At 33.6% G+C, this 18,534-nt stretch overlaps 3 protein-coding genes across 5 annotated transcripts in view; 1 reads left to right on the top strand and 2 right to left on the bottom strand.

Moving 5' to 3' along the window:
* dom (domino helicase) overlaps positions 1-7,408 on the bottom strand; it is a 77,492-nt gene extending 70,084 nt beyond the window's left edge. Inside the window, exons 1-2 of one of the 2 annotated variants that reach the window (XM_073955203.1) lie at positions 7,052-7,408; positions 16-925 (exon numbers count right to left, since the gene is read on the bottom strand). In XM_073955203.1, coding sequence (XP_073811304.1) covers positions 16-914 — 899 coding nt within the window. In that variant the 5' untranslated portion in view covers positions 915-925; positions 7,052-7,408. Of the gene's footprint in view, positions 1-15; positions 926-5,611; positions 5,631-7,051 lie in introns of those variants that run through there. The other variant, XM_073955204.1, reaches the window with a different exon arrangement.
* Positions 7,409-11,082: 3,674 nt separating this feature from the next.
* On the top strand, positions 11,083-14,239 carry Rad51D (Rad51 recombinase D). Of its 2 annotated transcripts, none has more exons than XM_073957887.1 (3): positions 11,083-11,246; positions 12,692-13,629; positions 13,701-14,239. In XM_073957887.1, exons 2-3 carry the CDS (start codon positions 12,702-12,704, stop codon positions 13,970-13,972), a joined length of 1,200 nt encoding a protein of 399 aa, XP_073813988.1. In that variant the 5' UTR covers positions 11,083-11,246; positions 12,692-12,701; the 3' UTR covers positions 13,973-14,239. The 2 variants fall into 2 exon arrangements, with proteins under 2 accessions (XP_073813988.1, XP_073813989.1); XM_073957888.1 differs by lacking the exon at positions 11,083-11,246 and adding an exon at positions 12,298-12,627.
* Positions 14,012-16,083, bottom strand: LOC141387754 (uncharacterized). The gene is made up of 3 exons (XM_073957889.1): positions 15,813-16,083; positions 15,448-15,747; positions 14,012-14,203 (listed from the first exon to the last, which is right to left on the bottom strand). Exons 1-3 carry the CDS (start codon positions 15,909-15,911, stop codon positions 14,012-14,014), a joined length of 591 nt encoding a protein of 196 aa, XP_073813990.1. The 5' UTR covers positions 15,912-16,083.
* Between the last annotated feature and the right edge of the window lie 2,451 nt (positions 16,084-18,534).

Genomic DNA, 18,534 nt, shown 5'->3' on the forward strand with positions numbered 1-18,534 from the left:
ACAAAACAAACTTACTTTTCCTTTAATCTACGCAAACGTGAATATTTTTGTTCCAAAATACGCTTCTTCAAACCTTGTATATCTTGGACTAATGGAGAATTTGTATTATTTGTTGATGTTGCTGTTAACGATGCCGTCGTTGGATTAGATGCTGTATTTGTTGTCGAGGGCAAAAGTGAACCTACTATGGAATTATTACTACCAACACTACTACCACCACTTGTCAAGATTATGCCGCCGCTACCACTGCCGCTAACCAAAGACGGCGTTGTCGTTGCTGACAACGACGTTGTAGTGTCTTCCAATTTCTTGCGCTTACTTAAAGGTGAATTGACGTCGGGCGAACAAGATGTAGTGCCGGTGGTATTGGAATAGTTGGAGGGTAGGGCTGACGACGAAGATGATGTTGCAAATGTTGTTGTTGATGCTGTTACAAAGTTGTTGTTGGTAGAGTTTGTTGACGTTATTGCTGAGGATGATGATTGTTGCTGATATCGTGTTGGTGTTTGAGGCATAAGACTCTTGCCCGAATTGCTTGTTGTGGAACTCAATGATGAATATGTGGTTAACGATGATGATGATGGTGACGATGTATTGTTATTTTGTTGCTGAACAAAGGTTTGTTGGAAAGTACGTGGTAATGTGGTTGTTTTTGATATAGGTTGAATTAACGAAGTGTTAGCAACACCGGTGGAGTTTGGATTTTCAGTGTTATTATTGTAGGCTACAGTTTTTGTAGAAGATCTATAAGGAGAGTTTTTTGTTGTGGTTGAGATAACAACGTTGTTCTGGGTGGTTGTTGTTGCAAGGTTTGTTGCAATTGTTGTTGTAGTTGATGATATGCGGTCTGGCACAGCAGGAGGGGCCGGGTTGGACCCTTGATGCCCCCCTCCTGCTGACTCACCTTCATTCATGTTTGATGCATCTAAAATGACGAATAAGAAGGAGAAATTGTTAGATTAGATATTTTTGTTTTTTTTTTTTTTTTTATCAAAGAAGCAGAACAGACCAGTGTATTCGCGGTAAATTTTTCAATGTAACCTTCTTAGCGCCGAGAATTTTTTAATCGTGGAACGACAGATAACTATTGGGGCCGTAATAGTACTAGGTAGTACCTGCCCTTTATTTCTTTATGAAGCGTGAAATAGGCTACAAATTTAATTTTATTTTAGCCTTAAATATCGTCAAATCCTAGTTCTGATTTCAATCGGCAATCAATTCTAGGCCCTCACGGACCCTCACTGTGCGTGCTTCGTTTCTCGATGTTGCGTTCTTTTGGATTCGAAAGCGCCAACTTTTTTTCTTTCTTTTTTGAAAGATGTGGTTGGTTGATGTGACGTGTATCAGTTGTAACAAGTAAGAAAAGCGTTAAGTTCGGCCGGGCCGAACTTTTTATATACCCTTTACCACGAACTGTATTGAAATGAATTCCAAAAATTCCGAAAATTGGGAGATATCGTCCTATGGGGGCTATATGAGGGCGTTTCTGGGAGAATGTTTTTTACCCCGAACGAAGACTAAATACCAAATATCAGCCATTTCTGGGGAATATTACTTTCAAAACACCGAAAATAGGGATGTAAGTTCTATGGGGGCTATATAAAGGCGTGGACCTATACCAACAAATTTCATATGGAACGTTTAATGCCCCCAACGAAGACTAAATACCAAATTTCAGCCATTTCGGTGTGGTAATGAGGCTAAGACCTTCAAAATACCGAAAATCGGGAGGTATCGTCCTATGGGGACTATATCAAGACGTGGTCCTATGTAAACATTTTATGGTAGAAATGTTTCTTAGCCCCTCAAAACACAAAATACAAAGTTACAACCGATTCTGTGGTCAAATGGGACTAATACATTCAAAATATCGTATATACCAAAACGTGGACCTATATAAACAAACTTTGGTAGATATATCTTTTAGCCTCGGAAAACACATAATACCAAATTACAACGGATTCGGTGGTCACATGGGACAAATATCTTAAAAATTCCTTAAAACGACGACGAGTCACGCGTCAATTTGTATGGGGACTATACGAAAACGTGGACCTACATAGCCCGCTTTCAATACCAAAAGTCCTACATACATTTAATAGATTTTACCAAAATTTCATCCACCTACTTCAATCCGTTCGGAGTGTCCCAACCAATATTTAGAAATATCTGTTGCTACAAGGAAATTTTGCGTTGACAAAAACTGTTGAAGAAACATTTGACCAATATGTAGTGAAAGAAAACTGTCTTCTTACATTAACTTTTTTTCCTTTAGTTTTAGTTCGGCTCTAGGCCCTTTTGAATAAAACAAATATTGATTTTTGTTTTATATCTGTATTTATTTACCGATATTTCGATCGTCTCCGACGATCATCATCAGGGATTTATTTTATTTTTTAATTGTTAAGTGGATTGCAGTTTACACTGTCTGTTCTCCATGACAGGTGATTTTTTTTTTTTTTTTTTTTTTTGAAAAAGTAGCTTTTCGGTTTCCATTGAAAATCATAATTCGCTTTGCGTTTCATTTTGATTCGATTTTTTTTTTGACGTATTAACCCCGCAGAGCGAGATTCGCAGATGGAGGAAGACTCGAATTCTCACAGAACTAGTGATTTGTCTATAACAATGGTGGGCAAATTGCGAGAGACTCATGTATTTTTTACACTTTTGTGTATGAGGCCGATCATTTCTGCCCAACAGTGGTCTATAAGTACAATTTTATAGCGAACTTTTCTCTTTTACGAATAAAAATTAAAAACACAGCTTTTTTCACACATTTTCACTTATTTTAACCTCTCTATAGCGGACCTCCCTATAACGGATACTTCTCTATAACGATTTTTTTCTATGTACAAGTGGAAAATCTCAAACAAAATAATCTCTCTATAAAGGATTTTTAAAAAACGTTACTCATTTTAGTTTACACAGCAAATGTAAAACACAACACATTCATCCACGCTCTTTATTAAAAAGCAAAAATCCTTTATCAACACTCTTAGAATAAAATGTGATTCAAAGAACGTTAAATTTCCAATGACTACTATGCGTAGTTTCATTTCATTGCTTCAAAATAGCACATATTTAGTTACAAAATCATAATAAAGGGCCTACTGCTGAAAGATTATTACTTCCCATTCAATCAATTAAAAATGTCAGCAATTTTTTTTGCGAACAAAATTTTCTTTAATAATGTAATCTTTTCTTAAATAGACAGGAGCTAATTTCGAGCACGGAACAAAATAGGTATTTTTTAAATTTAAAATTTTTCACTAAGTAACCGGCCTTTAACAAGGGAATTTTCGCAATTTCAAAGGCCCATATCTCCGAAGTATGGACTTCCGCAACAAATGTTATATACATATATTTGTGATTAGGGTGACCATATCTACCTGTGAAAAAAATGTCACCCCGATCCGAGCTTGGGGGGTAAACTCGTCTTATGCCAATTTTTTTACAAGAATTCTATCAAACTTTTTTAAAAGATTTTTTTTTTCACTGGAAAGGTCACACCTTCAGCTAATTTAATTTTTTTGAAAAATATTGCATAGTTTTCTTACAAATGACTGCCTTACGAAACACTGTTTTTGCTGAAGGTGTTTTGCGGTGTCCACTCAAAAACGAATAAACCAGTAACATATATTTTTTTGTGGAATCATTAAGAACCTTACGAACTTGTCCTTAAGCGAAAAGGAATTAAAAATTTTAAGTCAAAATCGAAAATCGAAGTCAAAATTTCGATTTTAACGGAAAAACAGATAGTTTTTCGCCATAAATGCGTCAAAAAAATTAAAAAAAATCTCTCGCTTCAGAACAAAATTTTTATATTTATACCTAATAATCCCACAAAAACATTTGAAGATTGAATCATCCCTTTTCTAGCTACACTTGGCACTGCATTCAAAAAATGCTTTTGAAGTTTTTTCAATCACAGATAAGTAGTTAATTAAGGTGGGATTGGGCCCTTTTAGATTGTAACGAAATTGGAATGAATATTACAATACAAGATTTCATAAAGAATAATGTAAAAATTTCCAGAAATTTCCCATCAGGTATAGTACAAATAATCTGCGCCTCTACGCACAAACAACACAGCGGGTTTTTACTTTTGAACGCTCATATGTATCTTAGTCAATTTTGCAAGTGGCTATGACCCCTTAAAATTAATTGAATTTTTTGTTAAAATATTATAAAATTCCCGTCCTCTTGTCGGTCTGTAACTTTTCATCAATGTGTACATGTACATACATATGTACTCTATTTTCATCCAAAAATATTGTTAACCGTACGTATTACAAATGTAAACAGAGTAATCGTTTGTATATTTTTCAATACCAACTTTGCATCTGTTTTCTGCATAGATTTTTATAGCACACATGTACGATTTTCAAGCCATGGTTTATGAAGGACATGAAAGTGCTTTTTAGGTGCATAATAATAACATAATTCAAAATCAACTATTAATAGCGATTTATTTTCTTTTACTTATTTGCTCAGCAAATCTTCTGACATGTCAAAGTTCTCTATCAAATATATTTATAACTTTAGGATACTTTTTTAATCACCAATGTAAACAGAGCAATCGTTTGTATATTTTTCAATACAAACTTTGCATCTGTTCTCCGAAAAAGATTATTATTGCACACATGTACGATTTTTTCATAATTTTCTGAGGTGGTCGGTAAAGGAAAGAAAGCCCAACATTTCCCGTTATTAGCACAATAAAGGCCTCGACACATAAGAAACATGGCATTCTCGCTTAAATCATATCTGGTAAATGACTAAAGACCAAGTTCGACCTAATTCAAATATGATCCTGAAATCTTTTTATTAGATCGAACTTGGTTTTTATTCTTTTATCAGATATGACTTCATCCAGAAAGCCATGCCGGACCAGGATGAATGTTTGGACTGGATTCGGATCGATCTGACATTTTTATCACAGATATGGCTTGCAGTGCTGATCACGCCAATATACATGTCATGGGAAGCAAGTCCGAAAGTTCAAAAATTCCTTTGGTTTTGACGATAAGTTTAGTTTAAATCGAAATTTTTTCATATATAGCCGTCTTTTGGCCGGGGATTTAAGACTTTCTCCTATAGACAGGTACAAATCTCGGCTAACGCGAACAAAATTTTCCTTAAATCGAAATTTTTTATCATCGATCCGAATCCAGTCCGTATATTCTTATGTGTCGAGGCCTGGGTACATAAGCCGTCCGCTTTCTTGTCGAAATTTAGGGCCTGTTTCACTAAGACGATTCGAATTCAAATTCGATCGAACCACTACCATACTTCAGTTTGTTGAAAAATATTTGCTTCATTTGTGGTTTCAATCAAACTGAAATTGTATACAATAACAGGAGTTTGGTTGTAATTTGAACGAATTTGAATTCGAATCGTCTTAGAGAAACAGGCCCTTAATCCCACTTCGAACCAGTATTGGGGCAAGAACTTCATTATTTGACGGATATTCAATGGAATAGACAACTTGAATAACGAACGCATGATGTAAATCCAGGTTTATGGTAAAATTCGAAAAAGCAAGGAAAATGGCTAACCATTGCTGAATACATCTTTATTGCATTTGTACTGAAACGGATTAACAACTTACTTTCGTTCTATTTCTTCTGTAGGTAATAACATGGGACAACTAATCTTTCTTCGTCGCTACCTGCTCCGATTTGGTCACTCTGTTAAGAAACAATAACAACACACAATAAACTGAATTACGATAATGTACAGTATAGTATGTAATGAGAGGTATTTATTGTGAAATATTCAATGAAAATTCTTATCAATATTCAATAGAAATGTGACATCGTGACGATGTGTTTTCTCATTAAAACTAAAACGCGCGCTTTTATTAAATAAAAAATAAAACTGCGTTTTTAATGCTCTTTCAACGCCCTTGAGAGACGACGAACGAGCCGGCAAACATGACATGTTTGTGATAACAACAAAAGCAAAGCGGCAAAACAGTTGCGGTCGCACTAAGTTTACACACACTTAAACATATTTGAGTTATGCAAATGACAAAAACCGGCATTAAAATTTGCATTGTAATTAACATAAATTTTGTTCAAATTAAATTAATTTGTTTCTCAGACTACACAACTCAGTTATACATTTAATTCACATTCATTGAAATCATTTAAGGGCTGTTTACACCATCTATCAATGTCATATGAGCTGCCATTTCTTTCACCCATTCGACATTCTCTATGTTTGTCAAAATTGACGTCATCCATACAACTTTCAATTTGTGCGTTCATACCTGCAAGTGTTATTTTCGTATGACATAACCTAAAAATATAAAAACAGCTGTTTTTGTCATTATTTACATTTATTGTTGAGTTGCAATTTTGCGCAAATTTTAATTTTGGTTGAAGGAAACTGAATTGGTAGAATTGGTGTTCGGAGTTATAGAGGCATTCATGTTTTTGCCACCAAACACTCATTTCAAAGACTGCTTCTTTCAACCAATCGATCTGAAAATAACATTATAAACGCCATTTATTTACTTTACTGAATATTTAAATATACATACCTTTCCATTTTCTTTTTTAAAAGATTTTGTTTTTCATTTTTTGTTTGAGAATGTCAGAAAACAGCTGATAAATTTATGTTTACATACGAGAATGCCGTATCAAATAGAGCGCTCCCTAAATGAAAAATTTACATATGAGTTGCCAAATCATTTTGATAGATGAAAATTTTCATAGTGGTTACACTATGTGTACAACATTCGCAGGTAGAAAATTGGGCATCTCATACGACATTGATAGATGGTGTAAACAACCCTTTACTGTTCTAGGTTATATTCCGCCGTTTCGATTCCGGTAAAATAAAAATCTTAAAATTTTGCATCGTAACGTTTGACTAACCCAGCCCTTATTAATAACCAACCAACGAAAACCAAGCGCAAAACTCACACACACACACACACACAAATATTCACAAGATTATTTTTTTGTTCATGTTGTTGTTCTGCTTCTTTTTTCACATTTCTTCTTCTTTTTTAACATTTTGTCTTCTGTACACCACCACCTACCTCAGATGTCTTTAATTTTAATCATGAATTTTCGGCCATTTCTAGAGGCATCCGGGCATAAAACTATGAGAAAACGTTTTTAAGGATATCCAAGAATTTTTTCTTCACAAAATTTTTAATTATTTTCACTTGTAAATCGATTAAAATGGCAATGAAAAAATTCTCTTTTATGGAAAATTTTTGTGCTTTGCCTTTATTCTAGTGTGTACAATAGTGTTGTACTCTTCACACGCATATGTTTCCGTATACTATAGATTGCACTAGACAGAGAGGGAAATAACACGCAAATGAATTTTGTTTGACGGCCAGCAAAGCGAACGATGTTGTCAGGTCGATGTTGTGACGGAAACTGCTGACAAATCGTTGTTTGAAAGCGATATTGATGGGGAAATTTCAATAATTGCGTTATCGATAATATTTTTATCGAATTGATCGAAAATACTGTGGATGGCAAATACGTAATTTATTTTAGTACGTTTACATATGTATGCGGATTTAATAAACCCTGTTGGTTTCAAATGCCAATTTCATTGGTCCCGGGCCACACTAACAGTAATTTCACTGAAATTTTGACATGAAAGTAAAAGAAAATGTAAAATAAATCGGTTTCATACGAATATTGCAATAAAGCAAAATTGCAGAACACAGGAAACCATGTGCACTAGTTTCTTGAAATTATGCATTTTTTCCCAAAAAATGCAAAGTTTCATGTCAAAATTTAATTGAAATTACTCTAGTATAGTCCAGGACTTGCGTATATACTCAAAATTTGCACAAATTGTTACTGGAAGTTGTTCGTTTACTCTACAGTACAATGCAAAATTCCTTAGCCGTTTACAAGAGTTGTTGAGTAAACGAACAGATCTTATGCCAAATAAATCCCCATAAAGAAGGTTGACCCTGCAATAACTCCCGGTCTAGACTAGAGTGATTTCATTGAAACAATCCCATGAAATTATGCGTTCTTAGATCGAGTTCCATATTAAAGTAATTTTATGAAATTGCTGTAATGGGGAACTACATCCATGGTAGAACAAATACAATGTAAAGTTAATACTACAACAAATACAACTCGAACAACAACCACAAAGGAATTTGTTTTTGTTTGTAAACCTTAGTGTCAACGTAAATGTAAACAAAACAAGGAAATGTCTATAAATTATTGGAATTTAAAAAACTAATATTTTTTCACATTTGATTGAATATTTTGGAAAACATGAATGAAAACTCGTTAGATTTTCAATTTGAATGTTTCCATATCATTCCACTAAATGCATAATTTCTCGCAGAAAGTAGAATACTTGCAAAAATGTTTCGGGTCGCTGGTAATTCATTGAAAAAAGAGAAGATGTTTCAATCATTTGCTTTGGAAAACAAAAAAGCACATGTTTATTAGGGCTTTATTCTTTTCAAGTTTAACAAAATACCACACATATTAACAAATATTGTACAGCCTCTATAAGCGATGTTTTAGTGTGCGGCATGTCGTTCGGACCTGGAGGAGGTTACGTGTCAATGATATGAAGCCGTCTTTATGGGAAATAGTTTTTTTTTCTGATGAATAAATTTGTTCTTCAAAAATATATATCCCTAATATACATCGAACATAGAAATAAATACATAAAATGTCGAATGGAATTTGACACTAACACTACAACCCAGTTCAGTCAGCTGGGTATTGCTGCTACCTTTTCTTGTTCTACCATGAACTACATCTAAGAACGCCTAATTTCATGGGATTGTTTCAATGAAATCACTCTAGGTCTTATGCCAGACTATGAAAATTTTCATTAACATAAAAATAGCCCTGTTCCTTTACGTGCATGAATCTTCAAGTTTTACAACTTTTTACTCGAAAAGCGTTCCTTTACTTCAGACACCATACAATTCATATGGAAGTAGATTACAACTTTTGCTACTTTTGCCAGTTTTAACATTTTCAAAAGTAAAGGAACAGACCAAAAAATGAGTTTATTGGTAGGAGGTGTGAAACTCTGTACACAATCTGAAATTATTCTTTGTGTTTAAATTCGTAATTCTCAACCCAATGCAAAGCTATGAAAATATCAAAATTTTCATAAAATTTCATAAATGTGTGTGGCCGTCAATGAAAATTTAAAAGAGAATAACAAAGAATTTTCTAATGAAAATTTTCATAGTCTGGCATAATAAAAACAATCTATTTCACAAAATTTGCTGTGTTCCAGAACCTGCAAGAAGCTACTACTTTTTACTACGATAACAATTTTCCTTTATGTTATCGAAAAAATAGTAAAAAAATAGTAGATTCTTGCAGTACTGGAACAGACCATATGTATTATATGGAATTAACCACTTAGTCCCAATTTACATTGGGCGAGTTTACTTGCGGCAATTGTCATTTTGTAGGAGAGAGAGGTGAGGCATATGGTAACCCTTTGCCTCTCAGCACCCTCTCTCACCTACAAACTGACAATTGCCGCAAGTAAACTCGCCTAATGTAAATTGGGACTTAATGTCATGTTCACACGAGCGTTTCAATTACGTTGTTCGCCTGTCGAACGAAGTACACGAATTAACCCGTTTCCACGACACCATTCGTAATTAACAGAAACATAAACAAAATTTCCTTTATTTTTGTTTCCTTGTTTTCACGAAAATTTGAACCGAAAACACATAAAATATACATTAAATGAATAGGAAACGCAAAAGACTTTCCTTCAAATATATCTTCTATATTTAACTACACACATTTCATTCATTTTTTCCATAAATTCTGAATAATTTTGTATTTTCAATATATTTTTATATGTTTCTATTTTCAAAATTAAAGAGAGAGAGACATGTCAAAACAATGTTTGTGTATACCGACTTTCAGTTATTTGTTTCCTTTTTATTTCTGATTTCTTACGCGATTTTGAACTAATGGACGAGAAATGTGTGTGGAATTAAGAAGGAAACACAACCATCTTCCTTCTGCATCTATATACAATGTTTAGTTCATTAATATTCATTCATCTTTTCCCTTTTTTTCTAAAAATTCTAAAAATTGTTGTGTTTTCAACAAATTTTTCAATTTTGAATTTAGACATGTCATAATTAATTTTTTCGATAAATTCTCTCATTTGTTAGGGATGGGACATACTTATTCGTCGTTCAGAGAGTATTTCTAATCGAACAACGTAGAAAAATCGTCGTTCGTTCATAGAATTTTGTGTGGGGAAATAAGTAATTTATTCGTAGTTATGGGTCGAACAACGAATAGAGAACGAACGACGTACCGTGGAAACGGGCTATTAAAGCCCTCGGCACCATGGTACTATAATACAGGTAGCATTATCATGCCAGCTGATGGTAACATAATGTGTCAATTGCATTGAATTAATGTCAAATTTTGACATCTTATGTTACCAACAATTGCCGATGCGGCTACCTGTGTATTTGTACCATGCTCGGCACATACGGTCCGTTTAGTGACACGTTGGCACACATGTTGTCACAAAAAAGTTAAATTATGTTTAACTTTAAAGCCCTCGGCACATACGGTCCGTTTAGTTACACGGTGGGACACACGTCCCAAAACAGTTAAATTATGTTTAACTTTAATGTGTCAGCCAAATTGTTGTTTTTCAAAAAACTTGGCTTCACTTACACTTTTTTCATGTGGTTGTTGTACCGCAACGCTCAATGCATCGTATATGCCGAGCGCTTTACGCATGTTTTATAAAACTGTTAGATGTAAACTATGCTTTAAAACTAATATTAGTCCGTCATATTTGGTCTGTTCCAGTACTGCACATTTCTACACATTTTTACTATTTTTTTCGATAACATAAAGGAAAAATCGGTTATCGGAGTAAAAATGTTTAGAAATGTGTAGTACTGGAACAAACCAATTGATTGGAAGTTCCCACTTGTTTTCATTAGGTCGTACTTAAACAAATGGTGATATTTGCGCGCCTTTTCTTTGGTATAATTCAAAATAATAACTTTTACCAAGTTTGCTGCCACTTTTTGTTCTACAAGAAGTTAAAATTCTTTATTTCTGGTATCTCTGTCACTTTTGCCACCGCGGATTCAGAATTCATTTCGTTGTCGGATCCCAAGGCAGTAGATACAATATATATATATATATATATATATAAATTAAATCGCCTAGGAAAGACGTGCAGTCTTCGTTTCCAAGATATAGCCGTTGGAACGGAAAACGATATTGGTAAACATTTTTCCATATGTGGGTCATTATTATACCTGACCGTGTACTCGATAAGAAGTTGCAATAATTATCAAAAATTATTACAAATATTGTGATATAACTAAAAAGTACTAAAAAAGTGTTTCCATGGTTTAATAATAAAGGTTAGCTAAAGCTTCCTGTCAATTTAAATTTTTTTCTTTCGACTGTTCCTAAAACGTCAAAACAATATACACAATCTTTGTATATGTGTGTGATGTTTGAATAATATGCCAACAATTTTAAAAACAATCGAATTCAATGATTTTCAAAATTGTTTTTAGAACATTTGTATGGAAGAAATCCTTCAGCTTATTATTGAAACAAACATTTTATCATATCCACAACTCGATTATGTGGAGAAACCTTGGCCCTTCATTCATTTTTCGCGTTTTTCATAAAATGCTCAAAATTGGTATATTGTAAACAAACCCATGGTTTAATAAGAAAGGTTAGCCAAAGCTTTATGTCAATTTAAATTTTTTCATTCGAGTATGCCTAAAACTTCAAAACAATATAAACACACTGTGTATGTGTGTGTGGTGTTTGAATAATATGCCAAACAATTTTAAAAATAATCGAATTCAATGATTTTTAAAATTGTTTTTAGACCATTTGTATGGAAGAAATTTGTGAGATTTGCATTGAAACAATCAGTTTATCATATTCAAAACTCGATTATGTTGAGAAAACTTAACTCTTCATTCATTTTTCGCGTTTTTTATAAAATGCTCAGAAAATGGATTGTAAACAAACCCACTTGTTGCTTTTATTTTGAAGTTTTAGGAATTCAAGAAAAACAAGGGTTCTATAGATTTTTTTCATTTAAATCTACCTCTTTACTTATACCATGAACAAACCCACTTGTTGCCTTTTTGTTTATTTATTTTGAAGTTTTATGAATTCAGGAAAAACAAGGGTTCTATAGATTTTATTCATTTAAATCTACCTCTTTACTTATACCATGAGTGTTTCAGAAACATTTAGCAAAAATCGAGTACAAGGACAGACCTATTATATGTTTTCTTTTACTATTGGCAAGAAAACGCAAAGTAAATTTGGAGGTTAAAAATATAATTTTCACATTAAAGTTAGCCGTTAGAACGGAAAACTAACATTTTCACATATTCTTCCAAAGGCTATGGGTCATTTTTATATGTTTTCTTTTACTATTGGATGGATTTGTCTAATTTTGAGGCATTAAAAATATAATTTTCACATTAAAAGTTAATGCCACGAATGTCCTCCTTAAAATGTAGTCATAACTTTTCTTAACTTTTCTTCTTCTTTCCTTAAGTTAACCGGAACGCAAATCTATTCGGAAAATCTAAACTATAGCAAAAGAAGATTTATAATAATGGAGGTATATCTTTTTAGCCATTCCTATCAACATAAGCTTGATTACATCATGTATTCCTTTATTTTAGATTTTCCACGATGAGCAAACTGCGTTGTTTACCCAATACAGAGTTATCAGAATACTGTTTAAATATTTTGGCCAAACATGAAATCCAATTAGTGGGTGAATTTCTTAAGGAGTCAACTGAAAAATTAATGAAACTTCTCAATCTGAATGCCACACAAATTCAAAAGATTAAAAATGAACTGAAACGTATTTATGGACCAGTGCGAATAAAGTTGGCGGATAAATTTCGAAGTGCCGATGATGAAATAAGAGAAAGTGAATGTGTTGCAAGTTTTAGTTTTCATGATGAGAAGCAAACACTGGCAATGAAATCAAACGCAAGCAAATGTTATTACACGCTCATTGGTCCATTAGACGATTTATTGGAACCAAGAGTGATTGTAAGAAGATTACAAGGGGAAAGTATATATTCCTTGGGACCCAGTCATTTAACAAGTAAAATGATGTGGGAAATATGTGGCCCATCGGGCGTGGGAAAGACGCAATTGGTGTTGACATTAATCTGTAACTTCATACAATTACACCAACGTGAAGCATTGTACATTGATACAAAATTAGATTTTTCGGCTACGCGTGTTAAAAACTTACTGACAGCACGCCAATTGAAAAAGGATGTAATAGCAGCAACGTTGGAATCTATTAAAGTCGAAAGAGTATTATCGGCCCAAGGTTTAGTGGAAATGTTAAATATTCTCTATGTAGAACTAAGGAATCGCAATGAATGTGTAAAAAATATAAGGCTTATAGTAATAGACTCATTGCCGGCGGTTTGGTTTCTTCTTAAAGCCGATGCAAATCGTTTGGCTGGTAAATGTCTATTATCTCGTTTGGCTCAGATACTATATCGGCTTCTCGATGAATTTGATATTGGCGTTATATGTGTAAATCTATCATTGATCCCCCACGCTTTGGAAGAGCAACAAAAACAACAACGTTTGGGTAAGTTTTAACATACATAGGTGCATTGTTTTATGATTTCCTTAATTATAACAATTTAACATATTTTACAGTGACTCTGGTTCCAAAAAATGATCAGGATATTTCGGATATACTCGAAGGTGATGACATTGACATCGAGCCAAAACAAAAACTGGGCTATAGGCAAGTTATGGGTAACTTTTGGTTGTCCAAGCCCCGTTTACGTTTGTCTATGGAATATATCTCCGAAGAAGAGCGCGAATTGAGAGAATCCGATCGTCGTATTCTCAAGGTTACGCATAGTAATTGTATAGCTACAAATGGAAGTTGTTTGGTGCGGATATGTGATCAAGGTGTAGTATAGTAAAGGAGTAGTTTTTGGACCTCTGCATTTTCCTTTTAATTATGAGGTATTTGTGGTTTTTGTTGCCTGATAATGTTTTATTACTTTCTTACCGGGCACTAAAGCATCACCCAAGCCGGGGCGTTTTCGAGATTTTGTTTTACCTTCATTAGATTCTATGGATTGTCCTAATTGGGCGGTTTTTGCTATTGTAACATTGGTGGAAATTGGATTTGTTGCTTTCACCTGTGTCTGTAAAAGAAATAAAATAACTAAGTGAAATAAATTGCCATTGATTTTAAATTTCTTACTCTACACTACCATATAATAATAAAGTAACAGAAACACTGCCTCACCCAATTCATTAATATAAATAAAAGGGGGAGAATGCAACACATTGTAAGAATTTATAGCCAATCCCACATTTCCCACACGGAGGCGAAAGTGGAGATTGCTCTACAACCATAGGAAATTTACAGCCTGTTTCACTGTCGAACGAAAATGAAAACGAAAGAAAAACAACTAAACTCGTGTATGATTTTTAAATTTTGTAGTTGTATTAAAGCAAACACAAAGTCAATATTCCCATGACAACCAAAGTTTAGGTGTTTTTCGTTCGCAATTATTTTCTTTCGACATAGTGAGACAGGTCCTTAGTGTGTAACGTCTTCCCCGAGTCCAATAATCCCATTTAGCGTAGACAAGGGCAAGTAGCCCCCCCCCCCCCCCCCCCCCCTCACGAATTCGAAGAGTTTCACTAGCGAGTGGAATTCGAGCTAGTATTCGGAGCTCTGGTCTTAAAACTTTTTCTTTTTTTTTTTGGAAATTTTGCCTGTTACGGCGAAGATTATTTTAATGTTAATTGTTACTAATTTCCTCGTTTGAGTTGAATAACCGAAAATTTTATTGCAAGTGAAAAAGGAAAGCCGACGATTCGAACCCACACAGCAACCATTTTTTTATTTCGCTGTTATGCAGCTCATCAGACATATGGGCTGAAGAGTGGCTTCTCTGTCATCGAACTATTTGCTTCTCAAATGCAATGCATTCTTACAATGACGAGATTTGTCAGATCATAAGATATCAATGTCACTTATGAAGGTAGACAACATATAGATATACAAAATCTGGCACACATCATCTCAGCCAACACGCCCGATGTCTCCAAATCGACTTCCACACTTTACTTGTTCCAACGATCAATCAGTACATCGAAACGGTCAGACAGTTCTCTAAAATTTTCTTTGGTAAACCTTTAGAAGTACATCCATTCAGTCGGGCGATTGGTCTAACCCTGGAGAAATGATTTTCCCAGCTAACAACTACTTCTACTAAAGATTCAATGGAGAAGCTAAGCCTGAACCTCACTTATGGTTCGATCCTTAAAAAATGTAATCAACGGCGAGCTAAGCGATTCTTAGTCATTTGAGTAGCTCAAAGGTTTTTGAACATATTTCGAAAAAGGGCTAAAGGTGTATTTTTTTTCAATTTCATACCTCTTCGCCAGCAATGTCTTGCTCATTATCACCACCAGCAACTAAATCAGAATCATGAGCATATTTACATTTGTTACCAAATCGACAACGTCCTTTGCGATTATTCCAACATATCTTGCGGCCATTTTTCTGTGTTAAGTGTTCTTCTGGCTCCACCATTTTAACATGCTTTTGTAATTTATCTATTTCCGCTTTTTCTGCGTCCAAAAACGGATTACTAAATACCACTCCGCTACCTTTAGTTGCTGAATTTAACAAGGTGTTGGCACTGGGCAAGAGAGGTTTTGTGGCGTTATTTGTCTAGAAGAAAAAAAAATATTAAAAAAAAAATTTAAAAAAAAAATTAAAAACAAAAATTATATTACTTTCGCCGCGGGCACGTTTGTTGATTCATGATCTGAGTCGTCATCTTCACTGCTTGTCAATGATGACGTGCTACTATAATCTGCTACTAACGACAACATTAATTGCAGTAAATTTAATTAATTTAATTTTAAATTTTTAATTTAATTTTAATTAATTTAATTTTTGGAAATTTTTTTATGTCAACAATTATGAATAAGATTTTAAAAGAAATTTACCAATAAATCAGGAATCAAAACAAAACAGTTGAACAAAATCAGGGATCTGGAGGTCGATAACAGAAATCGATTTCTCATGAAAAATCAACAATCGACTACGTTTACAGTAGTTCTGTTTCAGAAACTTAATGTCCAATTTACATTAGCAACTTTTGCGTCATTTAGAGCTGTTTCGTCATTTACCATACAAAATTAAATGACGATAGCTGCGTCATTTATTCTAAACAACGCACGAAAACACCATACTATTATACGCAACCCTGCTTTTTCGTCATAAACTACCAAAAAATGCAACTGTTTTATGATGTCTTTGTTTGTTTGTGTGTGTGTTGTAGAAAAACAAAAATACTCAAACGATGACAAAAGTGTAAAAAATGTTTAAAAAACTTGAAAAAATTAATTTTTTTTCAATTTTGAATTAATGCTTATGCTATGTTTACATTTACGAAATCTACTCGATTTCATCTGTCAAATCCATAGGTTAAACGTCAAATGAAATCCAATCAACGTGTCAGCTATCATATTAGATGCCAATGAACATGCTTGTAGTATTGTGCAGGTTCTGAGCACAACTTTTATCTATCAAAATTTAATACTATGATGTCTCAACGATATAATAATTTTTTTATTTGTTAGCACTATACACAATTAATACGATATATAGATAATTTTACGATAATTTTCCAAAAAAAAAAAAAAGTTCTATATTAGGTATGTTCGTTTACTCAACAATTTGTACAAATTTGTAAAAGTCCAGTAACTTCTTGTAATCGACTAAGGTCTTTTGCATTGTACTGTAGAGTAAACGAACAACATCCAGTAAAAATTCGTACAAATTTTGAGTAAACGAACACACATATTGTCGTATATTATTAATGATTAATTCATTTTACAACAACTAGTTTCGAAAATTCATGTTATATCAGCTGCGCATATGCATCTACCTTGATCATTGTGATATGCTTGAAATCAACAAAAAAATGAGTGTAAACACCGGGGTGTAATTCAGGATTTCGTGAAATCCAGTGGATTTTGGAGCGCAAGTGAAAACTTGACATAAGTCAAGTTATTTGATAAACATTAGTGTTGTGAAATTCTTATTTTTCGGATTTAAAATTATTGTGTGCCTGTGTATGTGTTATTGTATCCGTGTGTATGTGCGATTGTGTGCGTAAGCAAATGACGCAAAAAAAACAGATGTAAATACACTTCATTTGTTTCTAGGATTTCGTAAAACGAAATCATTTAATGTGCATATGTAAATTGGACTTAACATTTTCTCTTTAAAACGTAATACACACCGACCAGCAAAACTGTCAGTCATCGATGTACATTGGGTTAATATCAAATTCAAGTCTAGCTGAATAATTACTTTTCCAAACTCTAAATAATTGCTTCGTTCCAGATCCTGCAAGAAGCTACAATTGTTTACTACGATAACATTTTTTCCTTTATGTTATCGGAAAAAATGGTAAAAATTAGTATTCTTTCATACCAAATATTTAAAATATTTGGTCTGTTCCAGAACTGCAAGAATCTACTAAAGTTAACTATTTTTTCGATAACATAAAGGAAAAAATGTTATCGTAGTAAAAACTAGTAGCTTCTTGCAGGTTCTGCAACAGGCATATTGTATCTCAAACATTTTTAGCTAATGGGTACTTTACACGATATGTATTTTACATATGGATTGTCACTTTGTGTATACATTTTGTATATAAAAGGTGACAACCCATATGTAAAATACATATCGTGTAAAGTACCCATAAGCAAAAGTTTTTATTTGCAAGAAAACTGAGGTAAAAGTATGTTGACTGTCAGTTTTGAATGATGATGTGTACTCGCCATAAGTGCAGTACACATTTGGTCTGTTCCAGTACTGCAAAAATCTACTAATTTTTACTATTATTTTCAATAACATAAAGGAACAAATGTTATCGTAGTAAAAAGTAGTAACTTCTTGCAGGTTCTGGAACAGAGCAATAAGCTGAGTACACATTGCCAGTTTTGAATGACAGCTTTGTTGGTGCTTGCTAGTGTGGCCGTTCATTTTTGTTATACATCATGCAACCACAAAATGTTTTGTGGTTGCTGGACGGTTGGATAGTTATCGATAACTGCAAAATATCGACATTCAAAACTGACAATGTGTACTGCTCTATAGTCAGTTTTGGATGTCGATTTTTCGTAGTTATCGATAACCGTCCAGCAACTACAAAATATTTTGTGGTTGCATGATGAATGACAACAATGACTAGCTGTCATCCGAAAATGACAATTGCTCTGTTCCAGAACCTGCAAGAAGCTACTAGTTTTTACTACGATAACAATTTTTCCTTTATGTTATCGAAAAAAAATAGTAAAAATTAGTAGATTCTTGCAGTTCTGTAACAGACCAAATGTGTGCCCAACTTTAAAGTGGGCTACACACTATCATTTTTGACTGTCAGTTTTATTCAAATAATCGTTTGCATGCCAGGTTGGCCGTTCATTGTTACCAGTCATC

This window comes from Musca autumnalis, unplaced genomic scaffold (assembly GCF_047663935.1).
Source record: "Musca autumnalis isolate F117 unplaced genomic scaffold, ASM4766393v1 scaffold_5, whole genome shotgun sequence".
Lineage (NCBI taxonomy): Eukaryota > Metazoa > Arthropoda > Insecta > Diptera > Muscidae > Musca > Musca autumnalis.

Bases quoted from the DNA above. Each gene is read 5' to 3' on its own strand.
- Rad51D (XM_073957887.1), top strand. From the start codon at position 12,702: ATGAGCAAACTGCGTTGTTTACCCAATACAGAGTTATCAGAATACTGT. The intron at 13,630-13,700 runs GTAAGTTTTAAC...CATATTTTACAG, and splicing joins ACAAAAACAACAACGTTTGG to TGACTCTGGTTCCAAAAAAT.
- LOC141387754 (XM_073957889.1), bottom strand. From the start codon at position 15,911: ATGTTGTCGTTAGTAGCAGATTATAGTAGCACGTCATCATTGACAAGC. The intron at 15,748-15,812 runs GTAATATAATTT...TTTTTCTTCTAG, and splicing joins CAAACGTGCCCGCGGCGAAA to ACAAATAACGCCACAAAACC. The intron at 14,204-15,447 runs GTATGAAATTGA...TTTCTTTTACAG, and splicing joins AAGACATTGCTGGCGAAGAG to ACACAGGTGAAAGCAACAAA.